The sequence below is a fragment of the Oncorhynchus gorbuscha genome, unplaced genomic scaffold (genome assembly GCF_021184085.1).
Source record: "Oncorhynchus gorbuscha isolate QuinsamMale2020 ecotype Even-year unplaced genomic scaffold, OgorEven_v1.0 Un_scaffold_1529, whole genome shotgun sequence".
Classification (NCBI taxonomy): domain Eukaryota; kingdom Metazoa; phylum Chordata; class Actinopteri; order Salmoniformes; family Salmonidae; genus Oncorhynchus; species Oncorhynchus gorbuscha.
This window is the reverse complement of record NW_025746280.1, coordinates 1-16481: the sequence shown is the minus strand read 5'-3', so window position 1 is coordinate 16481 and position 16481 is coordinate 1. Positions and strand designations below refer to the sequence as shown.

General features: G+C 45.6%; 1 protein-coding gene across 1 annotated transcript in view; it reads left to right on the top strand.

Annotated features, from left to right (window-relative positions):
- LOC124023180 (striatin-like) overlaps nt 1-15706 on the top strand; it is a 51786-nt gene extending 36080 nt beyond the window's left edge. Inside the window, exons 3-8 of the mRNA XM_046337708.1 lie at nt 3594-3667; nt 3766-3844; nt 13653-13829; nt 14689-14815; nt 14959-15124; nt 15504-15706. Coding sequence (XP_046193664.1) covers nt 3594-3667; nt 3766-3844; nt 13653-13829; nt 14689-14815; nt 14959-15124; nt 15504-15706 — 826 coding nt within the window. The remainder of the gene's footprint in view (nt 1-3593; nt 3668-3765; nt 3845-13652; nt 13830-14688; nt 14816-14958; nt 15125-15503) is intronic.
- Nucleotides 15707-16481: the final 775 nt, after the last annotated feature.

The window sequence follows — 16481 nt, the reverse complement described above, 5'->3', positions numbered from 1 at the left end:
TAAGACCCCAGATATTTATTATAAAGGAGCATCTAGATCATCATGTCACCAGAATAAGACCCCAGATATTTATTATAAAGGAGCACCTCGATCATGTCACCAGAATAAGACCCCAGATATTTATTATAAAGGAGCATCTAGATCACATATGTCAGAGTCAAGGCCCGCGGGCCACATCCGGCCCGCGAGAAGGTTTTTTACGGCCCCTGGGATGATCTTGATTTATTATTAGAACCGGCCCGCAGACCGCAGCAAGCCGGCAGCCCGCAGATCTTTTACACGCACCAATACTACATTTCCCACAATGCAACGGTGACGCACCGAGCAGTAGGCTGCTTCATTTCAATATTTATTGGCACAGCAGTTGTCAGCATCACAGTAAAATTAACTTTCAGATACCCATCAAAAATGGCAAAACGGAAGGTGGACACTGAGAACCGGGGGTTTCAAACAAGGTGGGAGTCGGAGTATTTGTTCACGGAGGTAGCTGGAAAACCTGTGTGTCTTCTGTGTGGAGAAAGTGTGGTGGTACTGAAAGAGTATAATCTGAGACGACATTATGAAACGAAACACGCGGACAAAAACAAGAATATGGACATGGAACAAAGGCTACAAAAGGCAGAGGAATTAAAACGAGGCCTCAAATCTCGACAGGCTCTGTTCAAAAAGCCAAATCACAAGGCCAGGCTGCTGTCAAGGCCAGTTTTATTTTGGCAGAAGAGATCGCTAAATCAGCCCGGCCATTTACGGAGGGGGATTTCATCAAAAACTGCATGATTAAAGTTTGTGACGAAGTTTGCCCAGAAAAAAGGCAACTCTTTTTAAATGTGAGTCTGAGCAGAAACACCATTGCCGAGAGAGTAGACCAGTTGTCCATCAATCTAAAAGAGCAGCTTGTGAAAAAGGGAAAAGATTTCATTGCATATTCCTTGGCTGTGGATGAGAGCACCGACATTTCTGACATTGCCCAGTTGTCAATTTTCATCCGCGGAGTGGACTCCAGCCTAAGCGTGACAGAGGAGTTTTTGGCTTTACGTCCTATGCATGGCACAACTACGGGGCATGATTTGTATGAAGAGGTGTCAAGATGTGTAAATGAGATGGAGCTGCCTTGGGAAAAACTCGTGGGTTTGACAACCGACGGAGCACCTGCGATGTGTGGACACAGGAGCGGACTGGTGGGGAAGATACGGGAAAAGATGCAAGAGGAAAACGCGACAGGTGAGCTGACAGCTTATCATTGTATCATACACCAGGAAGCGTTGTGCGGTAAAGCCTTGAAAATGGAGCATGTAATGAGCATCATCACGCGCACAGTTAACTTTATCAGAGCCAAAGGTTTGAATCACCGCCAGTTCAAGGCATTTCTGACGGAGTTAGAAACGGAGCATGGTGATTTGCCTTATCACACAGAGGTGCGATGGCTAAGCCAGGGAAAGGTGCTTCAAAGATGTTTCGAGCTTCGTGAGGAGATTTGTCTGTTCTTGGACAGCAAAGGGAAAGACACAACACAACTCCGAGACGAAATGTTTCTGTGTGAAATGGCTTTTCTGTGTGACATTACGAGTCATCTGAATGCAATGAACTTGCAGCTGCAGGGTCGGGATCGTGTCATCTCTGATATGTACAGTACAGTGAAGGCATTTAAAACCAAACTGACTCTGTGGGAGACGCAGATGCGGAAAGAAAATTTGAGCCACTTTCCCAGCTGCCAGACCATGAAAGAGAAGCTCTCTACCAGTGCGTTCCCGAGCGCACAGTTGGCTGATAAAATAGGTATGCTTGCCGCTGACTTTCGACGCCGATTTGCTGACTTTGAAGCACAAAAAAGCAGGTTGGAACTGCTCGGTAACCCATTTGCTGTTGACGTGGAAAGCTCACCACCAAACCTCCAAATGGAGTTGATTGACCTCCAATGCAATGATGCACTGAGGGCAAAATATGCGGCAGTGGGTGCTGCGGAGTTCGCCCGTTTCCTCCCCGACACAATGCCCCAGCTGCGCATCCAGGCTGCTCAAACGTTGTCTATGGTCCTTCAATAGCTCAGTTGGTAGAGCATGGCGCTTGTAACGCCAGGGTAGTGGGTTCGATCCCCGGGACCACCCATACGTTGAATGTATGCACACATGACTGTAAGTCGCTTTGGATAAAAGCGTCTGCTAAATGACATATATTATTATTATTATTATTATTATATTACATACCTGTGTGAACAACTGTTTTCTTTGATGAACTTGAACAAAACATCACACAGAAGTCGACTTACTGCTGAACACCTCCACTCAATTCTGAGGATTTCCTCAGCTCAGAGCCTTACCCCAAACATTGATGAACTTGTGGAAAAGATGGGACACCACCAAGTATCACCCTCAACCTCAAACAAGTGAACATTACTGTGCAATCACATATTTAGAGTTTTTACTCAGTTCAAGTTTAAAAGTTAAAGTTTAATATTTGTTTTCACTGCATGTTACTTCTCCTTAAACAAAGTGTTGTTTTTGATTAATAGATTTTTGCACTTTATTTTATTGTATTTCAATCCAATTATATTTTTAAAATATTTCAGTTGAGTGGATGATAGAAAATTGCTATTATTGTTTTTTTCTTTGAAGTAAATTTAGCCCACTTTTGCTAAAATAGAAAATATAGGCTACTGATGGTGCCTTGAATACCGGTTTCTTTCATTTAATGTTCATGTTATGGGGATTTTTATATAAAGGAAATTTGTCTTTTGTGTCTGTTGAAAATTAAAGATTACTGACAGAGCCATAAGAAAATATTGCTTTATTTATCTGATCATATTGGAATATATTTGTTAGGTTTTCAGTAGGTTCAATTAGGTTCACTAGACTATATGCGTCATTTAAAAAATTTTCAATGAACATTCGAACAGTCCGGCCCTCGGCTTGTAGCTACATTTTTTATTTGGCCCTCCGTCCATTTGACTTTGACACCCCTGATCTAGATCATCATGTCACCAGAATAAGACCCCAGATATTTATTATAAAGGAGCACATCGATCATAATGTCACCAGAATAAGACCCCAGATATTTATTATAAAGGAGCACATCGATCATAATGTCACCAGAATAAGACCCCAGATATTTATTATAAAGGAGCACCTCGATCATCATGTCACCAGAATAAGACCCCTGTAGTCTAATAAACTGCATGGTTTCCTGAGTCGTAGTGGGACGACCACACAACAGATCTGTAGCCTAATAAACTGCATGGTTTCCTGAGTCGTAGTGGGACGACCACACAACACATCATCACGTGACTCCCAAGGTTACTACAGCATGATGGGTATTATATCAACATTCTCCACTGTCGGTTCTCGCATAATTTTACCCACATGTAAAGATAATCCACCCACCTTGTCCACAAAACATATATATTTATATTTTTTGACGTTTTGTGGACTAATTTGCGGTTTCCATCAGGCCTGTCGTGACCTAATATCTGACATTATTCACGTTAAAAGGGTGGATGAACACCTGGTTATTGATTTGAGACGGGTGGATGGATTTTTCTCAGTCATGATCATAGTTTGTTGTCTTTTTAACCCTGTTGTTTCTGCTTTCTCTTCCAGGGCCAAGTACCACAAGTTAAAATATGGAACAGAGTTGAACCAAGGAGACATGAAACCTCCCAGCTATGACTCTGGTAAGACTGACACGCACACACACGCACACACACACACACACAAATTGACTGACTGACAGTCCAATTTTATTTACAGACAAAATACCTTTTCTCCCCAGATGAGGTGAATGAGAATGAGGCTCCTGGCTCTCTGAACAACCAGCTGTCCTGGAAACAAGGTCGTCAGCTCCTCAGACAGTGAGTTACTACACTATACCATACCATACCACTAACCCTGGAAACAAGGTCATCAGCTCCTCAGACAGTGAGTTACTATACCATACCACTACCACTAACCCTGGAAACAAGGTCATCAGCTCCTCAGACAGTGAGTTACTATACCATACCACTAACCCTGGAAACAAGGTCATCAGCTCCTCAGACAGTGAGTTACTATACCATACCATACCACTAACCCTGGAAACAAGGTCGTCAGCTCCTCAGACAGTGAGTTACTATACCATACCACTAACCCTGGAAACAAGGTCATCAGCTCCTCAGACAGTGAGTTACTATACCATACCACTAACCCTGGAAACAAGGTCATCAGCTCCTCAGACAGTGAGTTACTATACCATACCACTAACCCTGGAAACAAGGTCATCAGCTCCTCAGACAGTGAGTTACTATACCATACCATACCACTAACCCTGGAAACAAGGTCGTCAGCTCCTCAGACAGTGAGTTACTATACCATACCACTACCACTAACCCTGGAAACAAGGTCATCATCTCCTCAGACAGTGAGTTACTATACCATACCACTAACCCTGGAAACAAGGTCATCAGCTCCTCAGACAGTGAGTTACTATACCATACCATACCACTAACCCTGGAAACAAGGTCATCAGCTCCTCAGACAGTGAGTTACTATACCATACCACTAACCCTGGAAACAAGGTCATCAGCTCCTCAGACAGTGAGTTACTATACCATACCACTAACCCTGGAAACAAGGTCATCAGCTCCTCAGACAGTGAGTTACTATACCATACCACTAACCCTGGAAACAAGGTCATCAGCTCCTCAGACAGTGAGTTACTATACCACTACCACTACCATTAACCCTGGAAACAAGGTCATCAGCTCCTCAGACAGTGAGTTACTATACCATACCACTAACCCTGGAAACAAGGTCATCAGCTCCTCAGACAGTGAGTTACTATACCATACCATACCACTAACCCTGGAAACAAGGTCATCAGCTCCTCAGACAGTGAGTTACTATACCATACCACTAACCCTGGAAACAAGGTCATCAGCTCCTCAGACAGTGAGTTACTATACCATACCACTAACCCTGGAAACAAGGTCATCAGCTCCTCAGACAGTGAGTTACTATACCACTACCACTAACCCTGGAAACAAGGTCATCAGCTCCTCAGACAGTGAGTTACTATACCATACCACTAACCCTGGAAACAAGGTCATCAGCTCCTCAGACAGTGAGTTACTATACCATACCACTAACCCTGGAAACAAGGTCATCAGCTCCTCAGACAGTGAGTTACTATACCATACCATACCACTAACCCTGGAAACAAGGTCATCAGCTCCTCAGACAGTGAGTTACTATACCATACCACTAACCCTGGAAACAAGGTCATCAGCTCCTCAGACAGTGAGTTACTATACCATACCACTACCACTAACCCTGGAAACAAGGTCATCAGCTCCTCAGACAGTGAGTTACTATACCACTACCACTAACCCTGGAAACAAGGTCATCAGCTCCTCAGACAGTGAGTTACTATACCATACCATACCACTAACCCTGGAAACAAGGTCATCAGCTCCTCAGACAGTGAGTTACTATACCATACCACTACCACTAACCCTGGAAACAAGGTCATCAGCTCCTCAGACAGTGAGTTACTATACCATACCACTAACCCTGGAAACAAGGTCGTCAGCTCCTCAGACAGTGAGTTACTATACCATACCACTAACCCTGGAAACAAGGTCATCAGCTCCTCAGACAGTGAGTTACTATACCATACCACTAACCCTGGAAACAAGGTCATCAGCTCCTCAGACAGTGAGTTACTATACCATACCACTAACCCTGGAAACAAGGTCATCAGCTCCTCAGACAGTGAGTTACTATACCATACCATACCACTAACCCTGGAAACAAGGTCGTCAGCTCCTCAGACAGTGAGTTACTATACCATACCACTAACCCTGGAAACAAGGTCATCAGCTCCTCAGACAGTGAGTTACTATACCATACCACTAACCCTGGAAACAAGGTCATCAGCTCCTCAGACAGTGAGTTACTATACCATACCACTAACCCTGGAAACAAGGTCATCAGCTCCTCAGACAGTGAGTTACTATACCATACCATACCACTAACCCTGGAAACAAGGTCGTCAGCTCCTCAGACAGTGAGTTACTATACCATACCACTACCACTAACCCTGGAAACAAGGTCATCATCTCCTCAGACAGTGAGTTACTATACCATACCACTAACCCTGGAAACAAGGTCATCAGCTCCTCAGACAGTGAGTTACTATACCATACCATACCACTAACCCTGGAAACAAGGTCATCAGCTCCTCAGACAGTGAGTTACTATACCATACCACTAACCCTGGAAACAAGGTCATCAGCTCCTCAGACAGTGAGTTACTATACCATACCACTAACCCTGGAAACAAGGTCATCAGCTCCTCAGACAGTGAGTTACTATACCATACCACTAACCCTGGAAACAAGGTCATCAGCTCCTCAGACAGTGAGTTACTATACCACTACCACTACCATTAACCCTGGAAACAAGGTCATCAGCTCCTCAGACAGTGAGTTACTATACCATACCACTAACCCTGGAAACAAGGTCATCAGCTCCTCAGACAGTGAGTTACTATACCATACCATACCACTAACCCTGGAAACAAGGTCATCAGCTCCTCAGACAGTGAGTTACTATACCATACCATACCACTAACCCTGGAAACAAGGTCATCAGCTCCTCAGACAGTGAGTTACTATACCATACCACTAACCCTGGAAACAAGGTCATCAGCTCCTCAGACAGTGAGTTACTATACCATACCACTAACCCTGGAAACAAGGTCATCAGCTCCTCAGACAGTGAGTTACTATACCATACCACTAACCCTGGAAACAAGGTCATCAGCTCCTCAGACAGTGAGTTACTATACCACTACCACTACCATTAACCCTGGAAACAAGGTCATCAGCTCCTCAGACAGTGAGTTACTATACCATACCACTAACCCTGGAAACAAGGTCATCAGCTCCTCAGACAGTGAGTTACTATACCATACCATACCACTAACCCTGGAAACAAGGTCATCAGCTCCTCAGACAGTGAGTTACTATACCATACCACTAACCCTGGAAACAAGGTCATCAGCTCCTCAGACAGTGAGTTACTATACCATACCACTAACCCTGGAAACAAGGTCATCAGCTCCTCAGACAGTGAGTTACTATACCACTACCACTAACCCTGGAAACAAGGTCATCAGCTCCTCAGACAGTGAGTTACTATACCATACCACTAACCCTGGAAACAAGGTCATCAGCTCCTCAGACAGTGAGTTACTATACCATACCACTAACCCTGGAAACAAGGTCATCAGCTCCTCAGACAGTGAGTTACTATACCATACCATACCACTAACCCTGGAAACAAGGTCATCAGCTCCTCAGACAGTGAGTTACTATACCATACCACTAACCCTGGAAACAAGGTCATCAGCTCCTCAGACAGTGAGTTACTATACCATACCACTACCACTAACCCTGGAAACAAGGTCATCAGCTCCTCAGACAGTGAGTTACTATACCACTACCACTAACCCTGGAAACAAGGTCATCAGCTCCTCAGACAGTGAGTTACTATACCATACCATACCACTAACCCTGGAAACAAGGTCATCAGCTCCTCAGACAGTGAGTTACTATACCATACCACTACCACTAACCCTGGAAACAAGGTCATCAGCTCCTCAGACAGTGAGTTACTATACCATACCACTAACCCTGGAAACAAGGTCGTCAGCTCCTCAGACAGTGAGTTACTATACCATACCACTAACCCTGGAAACAAGGTCATCAGCTCCTCAGACAGTGAGTTACTATACCATACCACTAACCCTGGAAACAAGGTCATCAGCTCCTCAGACAGTGAGTTACTATACCATCCACTAACCCTGGAAACAAGGTCATCAGCTCCTCAGACAGTGAGTTACTATACCATACCATACCACTAACCCTGGAAACAAGGTCATCAGCTCCTCAGACAGTGAGTTACTATACCATACCACTAACCCTGGAAACAAGGTCATCAGCTCCTCAGACAGTGAGTTACTATACCATACCACTAACCCTGGAAACAAGGTCATCAGCTCCTCAGACAGTGAGTTACTATACCATACCACTAACCCTGGAAACAAGGTCATCAGCTCCTCAGACAGTGAGTTACTATACCATACCATACCACTAACCCTGGAAACAAGGTCGTCAGCTCCTCAGACAGTGAGTTACTATACCATACCACTACCACTAACCCTGGAAACAAGGTCATCATCTCCTCAGACAGTGAGTTACTATACCATACCACTAACCCTGGAAACAAGGTCATCAGCTCCTCAGACAGTGAGTTACTATACCATACCATACCACTAACCCTGGAAACAAGGTCATCAGCTCCTCAGACAGTGAGTTACTATACCATACCACTAACCCTGGAAACAAGGTCATCAGCTCCTCAGACAGTGAGTTACTATACCATACCACTAACCCTGGAAACAAGGTCATCAGCTCCTCAGACAGTGAGTTACTATACCATACCACTAACCCTGGAAACAAGGTCATCAGCTCCTCAGACAGTGAGTTACTATACCACTACCACTACCATTAACCCTGGAAACAAGGTCATCAGCTCCTCAGACAGTGAGTTACTATACCATACCACTAACCCTGGAAACAAGGTCATCAGCTCCTCAGACAGTGAGTTACTATACCATACCATACCACTAACCCTGGAAACAAGGTCATCAGCTCCTCAGACAGTGAGTTACTATACCATACCACTAACCCTGGAAACAAGGTCATCAGCTCCTCAGACAGTGAGTTACTATACCATACCACTAACCCTGGAAACAAGGTCATCAGCTCCTCAGACAGTGAGTTACTATACCACTACCACTAACCCTGGAAACAAGGTCATCAGCTCCTCAGACAGTGAGTTACTATACCATACCACTAACCCTGGAAACAAGGTCATCAGCTCCTCAGACAGTGAGTTACTATACCATACCACTAACCCTGGAAACAAGGTCATCAGCTCCTCAGACAGTGAGTTACTATACCATACCATACCACTAACCCTGGAAACAAGGTCATCAGCTCCTCAGACAGTGAGTTACTATACCATACCACTAACCCTGGAAACAAGGTCATCAGCTCCTCAGACAGTGAGTTACTATACCATACCACTACCACTAACCCTGGAAACAAGGTCATCAGCTCCTCAGACAGTGAGTTACTATACCACTACCACTAACCCTGGAAACAAGGTCATCAGCTCCTCAGACAGTGAGTTACTATACCATACCATACCACTAACCCTGGAAACAAGGTCATCAGCTCCTCAGACAGTGAGTTACTATACCATACCACTACCACTAACCCTGGAAACAAGGTCATCAGCTCCTCAGACAGTGAGTTACTATACCATACCACTAACCCTGGAAACAAGGTCGTCAGCTCCTCAGACAGTGAGTTACTATACCATACCACTAACCCTGGAAACAAGGTCATCAGCTCCTCAGACAGTGAGTTACTATACCATACCATACACTAACCCTGGAAACAAGGTCATCAGCTCCTCAGACAGTGAGTTACTATACCATACCACTAACCCTGGAAACAAGGTCATCAGCTCCTCAGACAGTGAGTTACTATACCATACCATACCACTAACCCTGGAAACAAGGTCGTCAGCTCCTCAGACAGTGAGTTACTATACCATACCACTACCACTAACCCTGGAAACAAGGTCATCATCTCCTCAGACAGTGAGTTACTATACCATACCACTAACCCTGGAAACAAGGTCATCAGCTCCTCAGACAGTGAGTTACTATACCATACCACTAACCCTGGAAACAAGGTCATCAGCTCCTCAGACAGTGAGTTACTATACCATACCACTACCACTAACCCTGGAAACAAGGTCATCAGCTCCTCAGACAGTGAGTTACTATACCATACCACTAACCCTGGAAACAAGGTCATCAGCTCCTCAGACAGTGAGTTACTATACCATACCACTAACCCTGGAAACAAGGTCATCAGCTCCTCAGACAGTGAGTTACTATACCATACCACTAACCCTGGAAACAAGGTCATCAGCTCCTCAGACAGTGAGTTACTATACCACTACCACTACCATTAACCCTGGAAACAAGGTCATCAGCTCCTCAGACAGTGAGTTACTATACCATACCACTAACCCTGGAAACAAGGTCATCAGCTCCTCAGACAGTGAGTTACTATACCATACCATACCACTAACCCTGGAAACAAGGTCATCAGCTCCTCAGACAGTGAGTTACTATACCATACCACTAACCCTGGAAACAAGGTCATCAGCTCCTCAGACAGTGAGTTACTATACCATACCACTAACCCTGGAAACAAGGTCATCAGCTCCTCAGACAGTGAGTTACTATACCACTACCACTAACCCTGGAAACAAGGTCATCAGCTCCTCAGACAGTGAGTTACTATACCATACCACTAACCCTGGAAACAAGGTCATCAGCTCCTCAGACAGTGAGTTACTATACCATACCATACCACTAACCCTGGAAACAAGGTCATCAGCTCCTCAGACAGTGAGTTACTATACCATACCACTACCACTAACCCTGGAAACAAGGTCATCAGCTCCTCAGACAGTGAGTTACTATACCATACCATACCACTAACCCTGGAAACAAGGTCATCAGCTCCTCAGACAGTGAGTTACTATACCATACCATACCACTAACCCTGGAAACAAGGTCATCAGCTCCTCAGACAGTGAGTTACTATACCATACCACTAACCCTGGAAACAAGGTCATCAGCTCCTCAGACAGTGAGTTACTATACCATACCACTACCACTAACCCTGGAAACAAGGTCATCAGCTCCTCAGACAGTGAGTTACTATACCATACCACTAACCCTGGAAACAAGGTCATCAGCTCCTCAGACAGTGAGTTACTATACCATACCACTAACCCTGGAAACAAGGTCATCAGCTCCTCAGACAGTGAGTTACTATACCATACCATACCACTAACCCTGGAAACAAGGTCATCATCTCCTCAGACAGTGAGTTACTATACCACTACCACTACCACTAACCCTGGAAACAAGGTCGTCAGCTCCTCAGACAGTGAGTTACTATACCACTACCACTACCACTAACCCTGGAAACAAGGTCGTCAGCTCCTCAGACAGTGAGTTACTATACCACTACCACTACCACTAACCCTGGAAACAAGGTCGTCAGCTCCTCAGACAGTGAGTTACTATACCATACCATACCACTAACCCTGGAAACAAGGTCATCATCTCCTCAGACAGTGAGTTACTATACCACTACCACTACCACTAACCCTGGAAACAAGGTCATCAGCTCCTCAGACAGTGAGTTACTATACCATACCACTAACCCTGGAAACAAGGTCATCAGCTCCTCAGACAGTGAGTTACTATACCATACCACTAACCCTGGAAACAAGGTCATCAGCTCCTCAGACAGTGAGTTACTATACCATACCACTACCACTAACCCTGGAAACAAGGTCATCAGCTCCTCAGACAGTGAGTTACTATACCATACCACTAACCCTGGAAACAAGGTCATCAGCTCCTCAGACAGTGAGTTACTATACCATACCATACCACTAACCCTGGAAACAAGGTCATCAGCTCCTCAGACAGTGAGTTACTATACTATACCATACCACTAACCCTGGAAACAAGGTCATCAGCTCCTCAGACAGTGAGTTACTATACCATACCACTAACCCTGGAAACAAGGTCATCAGCTCCTCAGACAGTGAGTTACTATACCATACCACTAACCCTGGAAACAAGGTCATCAGCTCCTCAGACAGTGAGTTACTATACCATACCACTAACCCTGGAAACAAGGTCATCAGCTCCTCAGACAGTGAGTTACTATACCACTACCACTAACCCTGGAAACAAGGTCATCAGCTCCTCAGACAGTGAGTTACTATACCATACCATACCACTAACCCTGGAAACAAGGTCATCAGCTCCTCAGACAGTGAGTTACTATACCATACCACTACCACTAACCCTGGAAACAAGGTCATCAGCTCCTCAGACAGTGAGTTACTATACCATACCACTAACCCTGGAAACAAGGTCATCAGCTCCTCAGACAGTGAGTTACTATACCATACCACTAACCCTGGAAACAAGGTCATCAGCTCCTCAGACAGTGAGTTACTATACCATACCACTAACCCTGGAAACAAGGTCATCAGCTCCTCAGACAGTGAGTTACTATACCATACCACTAACCCTGGAAACAAGGTCATCAGCTCCTCAGACAGTGAGTTACTATACCATACCACTAACCCTGGAAACAAGGTCATCATCTCCTCAGACAGTGAGTTACTATACCATACCACTAACCCTGGAAACAAGGTCATCAGCTCCTCAGACAGTGAGTTACTATACCATACCATACCACTAACCCTGGAAACAAGGTCATCAGCTCCTCAGACAGTGAGTTACTATACCACTACCACTACCACTAACCCTGGAAACAAGGTCATCAGCTCCTCAGACAGTGAGTTACTATACCACTACCACTACCACTAACCCTGGAAACAAGGTCATCAGCTCCTCAGACAGGCTGGACTTTCTCTTCTAAACAGCTCTGTGAACAGTGGCAACAGCTCCCTCTCCTGGAGAGTACTGGTCATTACTGCTACTACCCATACACCACCACCAGCAACACACCACCCTGCATCCCACTGTGGGTTTTCCTCTAACCTAAGCAGCGTCTGTCCTGGTTGGTCCCTGGATGGGACCAACCATCCGGATGCTGCTGGAAGTGGTGCTGGAGGGCCAGTAGGAGGCACTCTTTCCTCTGGTCTAAAAAAATATCCCAATGCCCCAGGGCAGTGATTGGGGACACTGCCCTGTGTAGGGGGACGTTAAACGGGTGTCCTGACTCTCTGAGGTCATTAAAGATCCCATGGCACTTATTGTAAGAGTAGAGGTGTTAACCCCGGTGTCCTGGCTAAATTCCCAATCTGACCCTCAAACCATCAAGGTCACCTAATAATCCCTGGTTTTGTAATTGGCTCATTCATCCCCCTCCTCTCCCCTGTAACTATTCCCCAGGTTGTTGCTGTAAATGAGAACGTGTTCTCAGTCAACTTACCTTGTGAAATTTTAAAAAATGAAAACACCATTATGATGAGGATCCCTTTGACAGTACTGACCGTTATTACTACCCAGACTGCACCATGACAGAGCGTAGGTCGTATCTGAGCTCCTCCCTTTCTGATCAGTTTACATATTGCCCTGATGTAACATCACTCCTGTGATTAAAAAATAAATAAAAAATGGTAGACTCAGAAATTTGTTGTGCAGCCTTTCCTCCTGACAGCCCCCCCCCCCTTTATTTGGGCGGCAGGGTAGCCTAGTGGTTAGTGTTGGACTAGTAACCGGAAGGTTGCAAGTTCAAACCCCCGAGCTGACAAGGTACAAATCTGTCGTTCTGCCCCTGAACAGGCAGTGAACCCACTGTTCCTAGGCCATCATTGAAAATAAGAATTTGTTCTTAACTGACTTGCCTGGTTAAATAAAGGTAAAATTAAAAAAACTCCGTTACCCAGGCAGCTCTACACATCATAAATACACCAGGCTACTATTACAGTGGGTTCAGTCAATCAAATGTATTTATGAGGCCCTAATGTGTCCAGGTATCTTCAGGAGGTGGGTTACACCGACACCATCCTGGATGTGAAGGCTCAGAGGGTGCAAACCCTGCTGGCTATGGCTGGTGCCGGAGGGGGTCGACCCGGGGAGAGGACCGGGCCAGAGACCCCTCTGGTCAACGGGACAGACACCGTACCTAAAGGCACCGACACTGGAGGAGGGTGGGTATACAGAACTGCACGCAACACAGTGATAGAATTTTCTTGAAGGCAACAACACCTCGGAACATTAATGTGAATGTCCTTTCTAGTAATTCTATTTATATGACCTAGTGAAAGGATGGTGGATCAGGCTAGCTCCGGCCAGCTCGCGGTTAGCGGGCTAGCTCCGGCCAGCTCGCGGTTAGCGGGCTAGCTCCAGGCCAGATCGCGGTTAGCGGGCTAGCTCCAGGCCAGATCGCGGTTAGCGGGCTAGCTCCGGCCAGATCGCGGTTAGCGGGCTAGCTCCGGCCAGATCGCGGTTAGCGGGCTAGCTCCAGGCCTGATCGCGGTTAGCGGGCTAGCTCCGGCCAGATCGCGGTTAGCGGGCTAGCTCCGGCCAGATCGCGGTTAGCGGGCTAGCTCCGGCCAGATCGCGGTTAGCGGGCTAGCTCCGGCCAGATCGCGGTTAGCGGGCTAGCTCCGGCCAGATCGCGGTTAGCGGGCTAGCTCCAGGCCTGATCGCGGTTAGCGGGCTAGCTCCAGGCCAGATCGCGGTTAGCGGGCTAGCTCCAGGCCAGATCGCGGTTAGCGGGCTAGCTCCAGGCCAGATCGCGGTTAGCGGGCTAGCTCCGGCCAGATCGCGGTTAGCGGGCTAGCTCCGGCCTGTTGACATTCAGAACACAGGAAATAGATGTTGTAAAATGAGTCCGTTAACACATGGCCTGAACAGATTCTTCCATAATGCTGCTAATACTGATATTATGCTACTGCAGTGTTGTGGAACAGGCATGATGCCCAATCTCTCTCTGTGTGTGTGTGTGTGTGTGTGTGTGTGTATGTGTGTGTGTGTGTGTGTGTGTGTGTGTGTGTGTGTGTGTAGGAAGACTGAGGTGTCTGAGTCCAGTGTTGTGCCGGACACCTTCAGGTTCTACTGTGATGAAGACGATGATGAAGATGGTGCAGGGTTGGATCGGACTGTCATGGAACAGACAGGACCTACGGGGACCGTAAGGCTCACGCGCTACACACACACACACACACAGCCTTTTCCTCCTGAAGTTGATGATACCAGATCAGTCAATTAAAATAACTGAGCTGACAATATCAGAATGGTCTGTAACTAACAGTACAACGTCGCTCTGTCCCCTAGATGGTGAGGAAGAAGCCACCATCGTCATCATCACCGACCCTCAATATGGACACTAGTGAGGACCCGGACGCAGAGGACGCACTGAAAGGCTTCGACTTCCTGTCCAGCCCTGACAACATGGACACATCGCCTGAGTCCCGCAGCGCTGGGGACGGGACGGACTGGGGTGAGGGGGGGGGGGACTTATTATTTATTTTTATTTATTTATATATATGTATTTATATTTATTTTTATTTATTTATATATATGTATTTATATTTATTTATTTATTTATTTTTATTTATTTATATATATGTATTTATATTTATTTATTTATTTGTATTTATTTATATATGTATTTATATTTATTTATTTTTATTTATTTATTTATACTTATTTATACTTATTTTTATTTATTTATATATATATTTATTTTTATTTATTTATATGTATTTATTTTTATATATATTTATATTTATTTATATATATTTATTTATATATATATTTATTTATTTATATATATATATAGTCCGATCCTGAACAGGTCTGGTTTTGTCCCTCTGTAGAGAAGGAGGAGCAGTCTGCTATGTCAGAGGCGTGGGACGTGGACCAGGGTTTGATAACCAAACTCAAGGAGGAGTACAGGAAGGAGCGCAAGGGGAAGAAGGGGGGAAAGAGTAAGTTATCTATCCTCTTCCCTGAACTTCTCCTCTCTGTCCTCCTCGTCTCCTCCCTGTCCTCGTCTCATCCTCCGTCATCTCTTCCCTGAACCTCTCATCTCCCTTTCCTCCCTGTCCTCCTCTCCTTGTCTCCTCCTGCCTGTCCTCCTCTCCTCATCTCCCTCTCCTCCTTGTCTCCTCCTCCGTCCTCATCTCCCTCTCCTCCTTGTCTCCTCCTCCGTCCTCATCTCCCTCTCCTCCTCCGTCCTCATCTCCCTCTCCTCCTTGTCTCCTCCTCCGTCCTCATCTCCCTCCTCTCCTCCTCCGTCCTCATCTCCCTCCTCTCCTCCTCCGTCCTCATCTCCCTCCTCTCCTCCTCCGTCCTCATCTCCCTCTCCTCCTCCGTCCTCATCTCCCTCTCCTCCTCCGTCCTCATCTCCCTGTCCTCATCTCCCTCTCCTCCTTGTCTCACCCTCCCTGTCATCTCCTCAAAGATTCAAATAAAGAATAAACTTCTCATCTTTCTCCTCACTTATTTTAGCTTGTCAGTGTTATTATTCATCTTACCCGCCATTTTCAACACTTGTCTGTCTGTCTCTGAATTGTGTTTTAGTCCTTTATTTCCTTGTCATTGTTTGTTTCGTTGTTAACCCAATATAGATAATTATTTGTGTTAAAGTACTGTGCATCTTACAGAACCTCTACATGACTTTGTCTGCCAGGGATCAAAAACTAACTCAATCATTTTGACTCAACATCATCTTGAAGTAGTGTCCGATACAGCACTTGGAATCCACTTAGCTACAGGCTGTACATTCTGAGTCCCTGGCGACAGGCTGTACATTCTGAGTCCCTGGCGACAGGCTGTCGCGGCCTGCTCCTCCT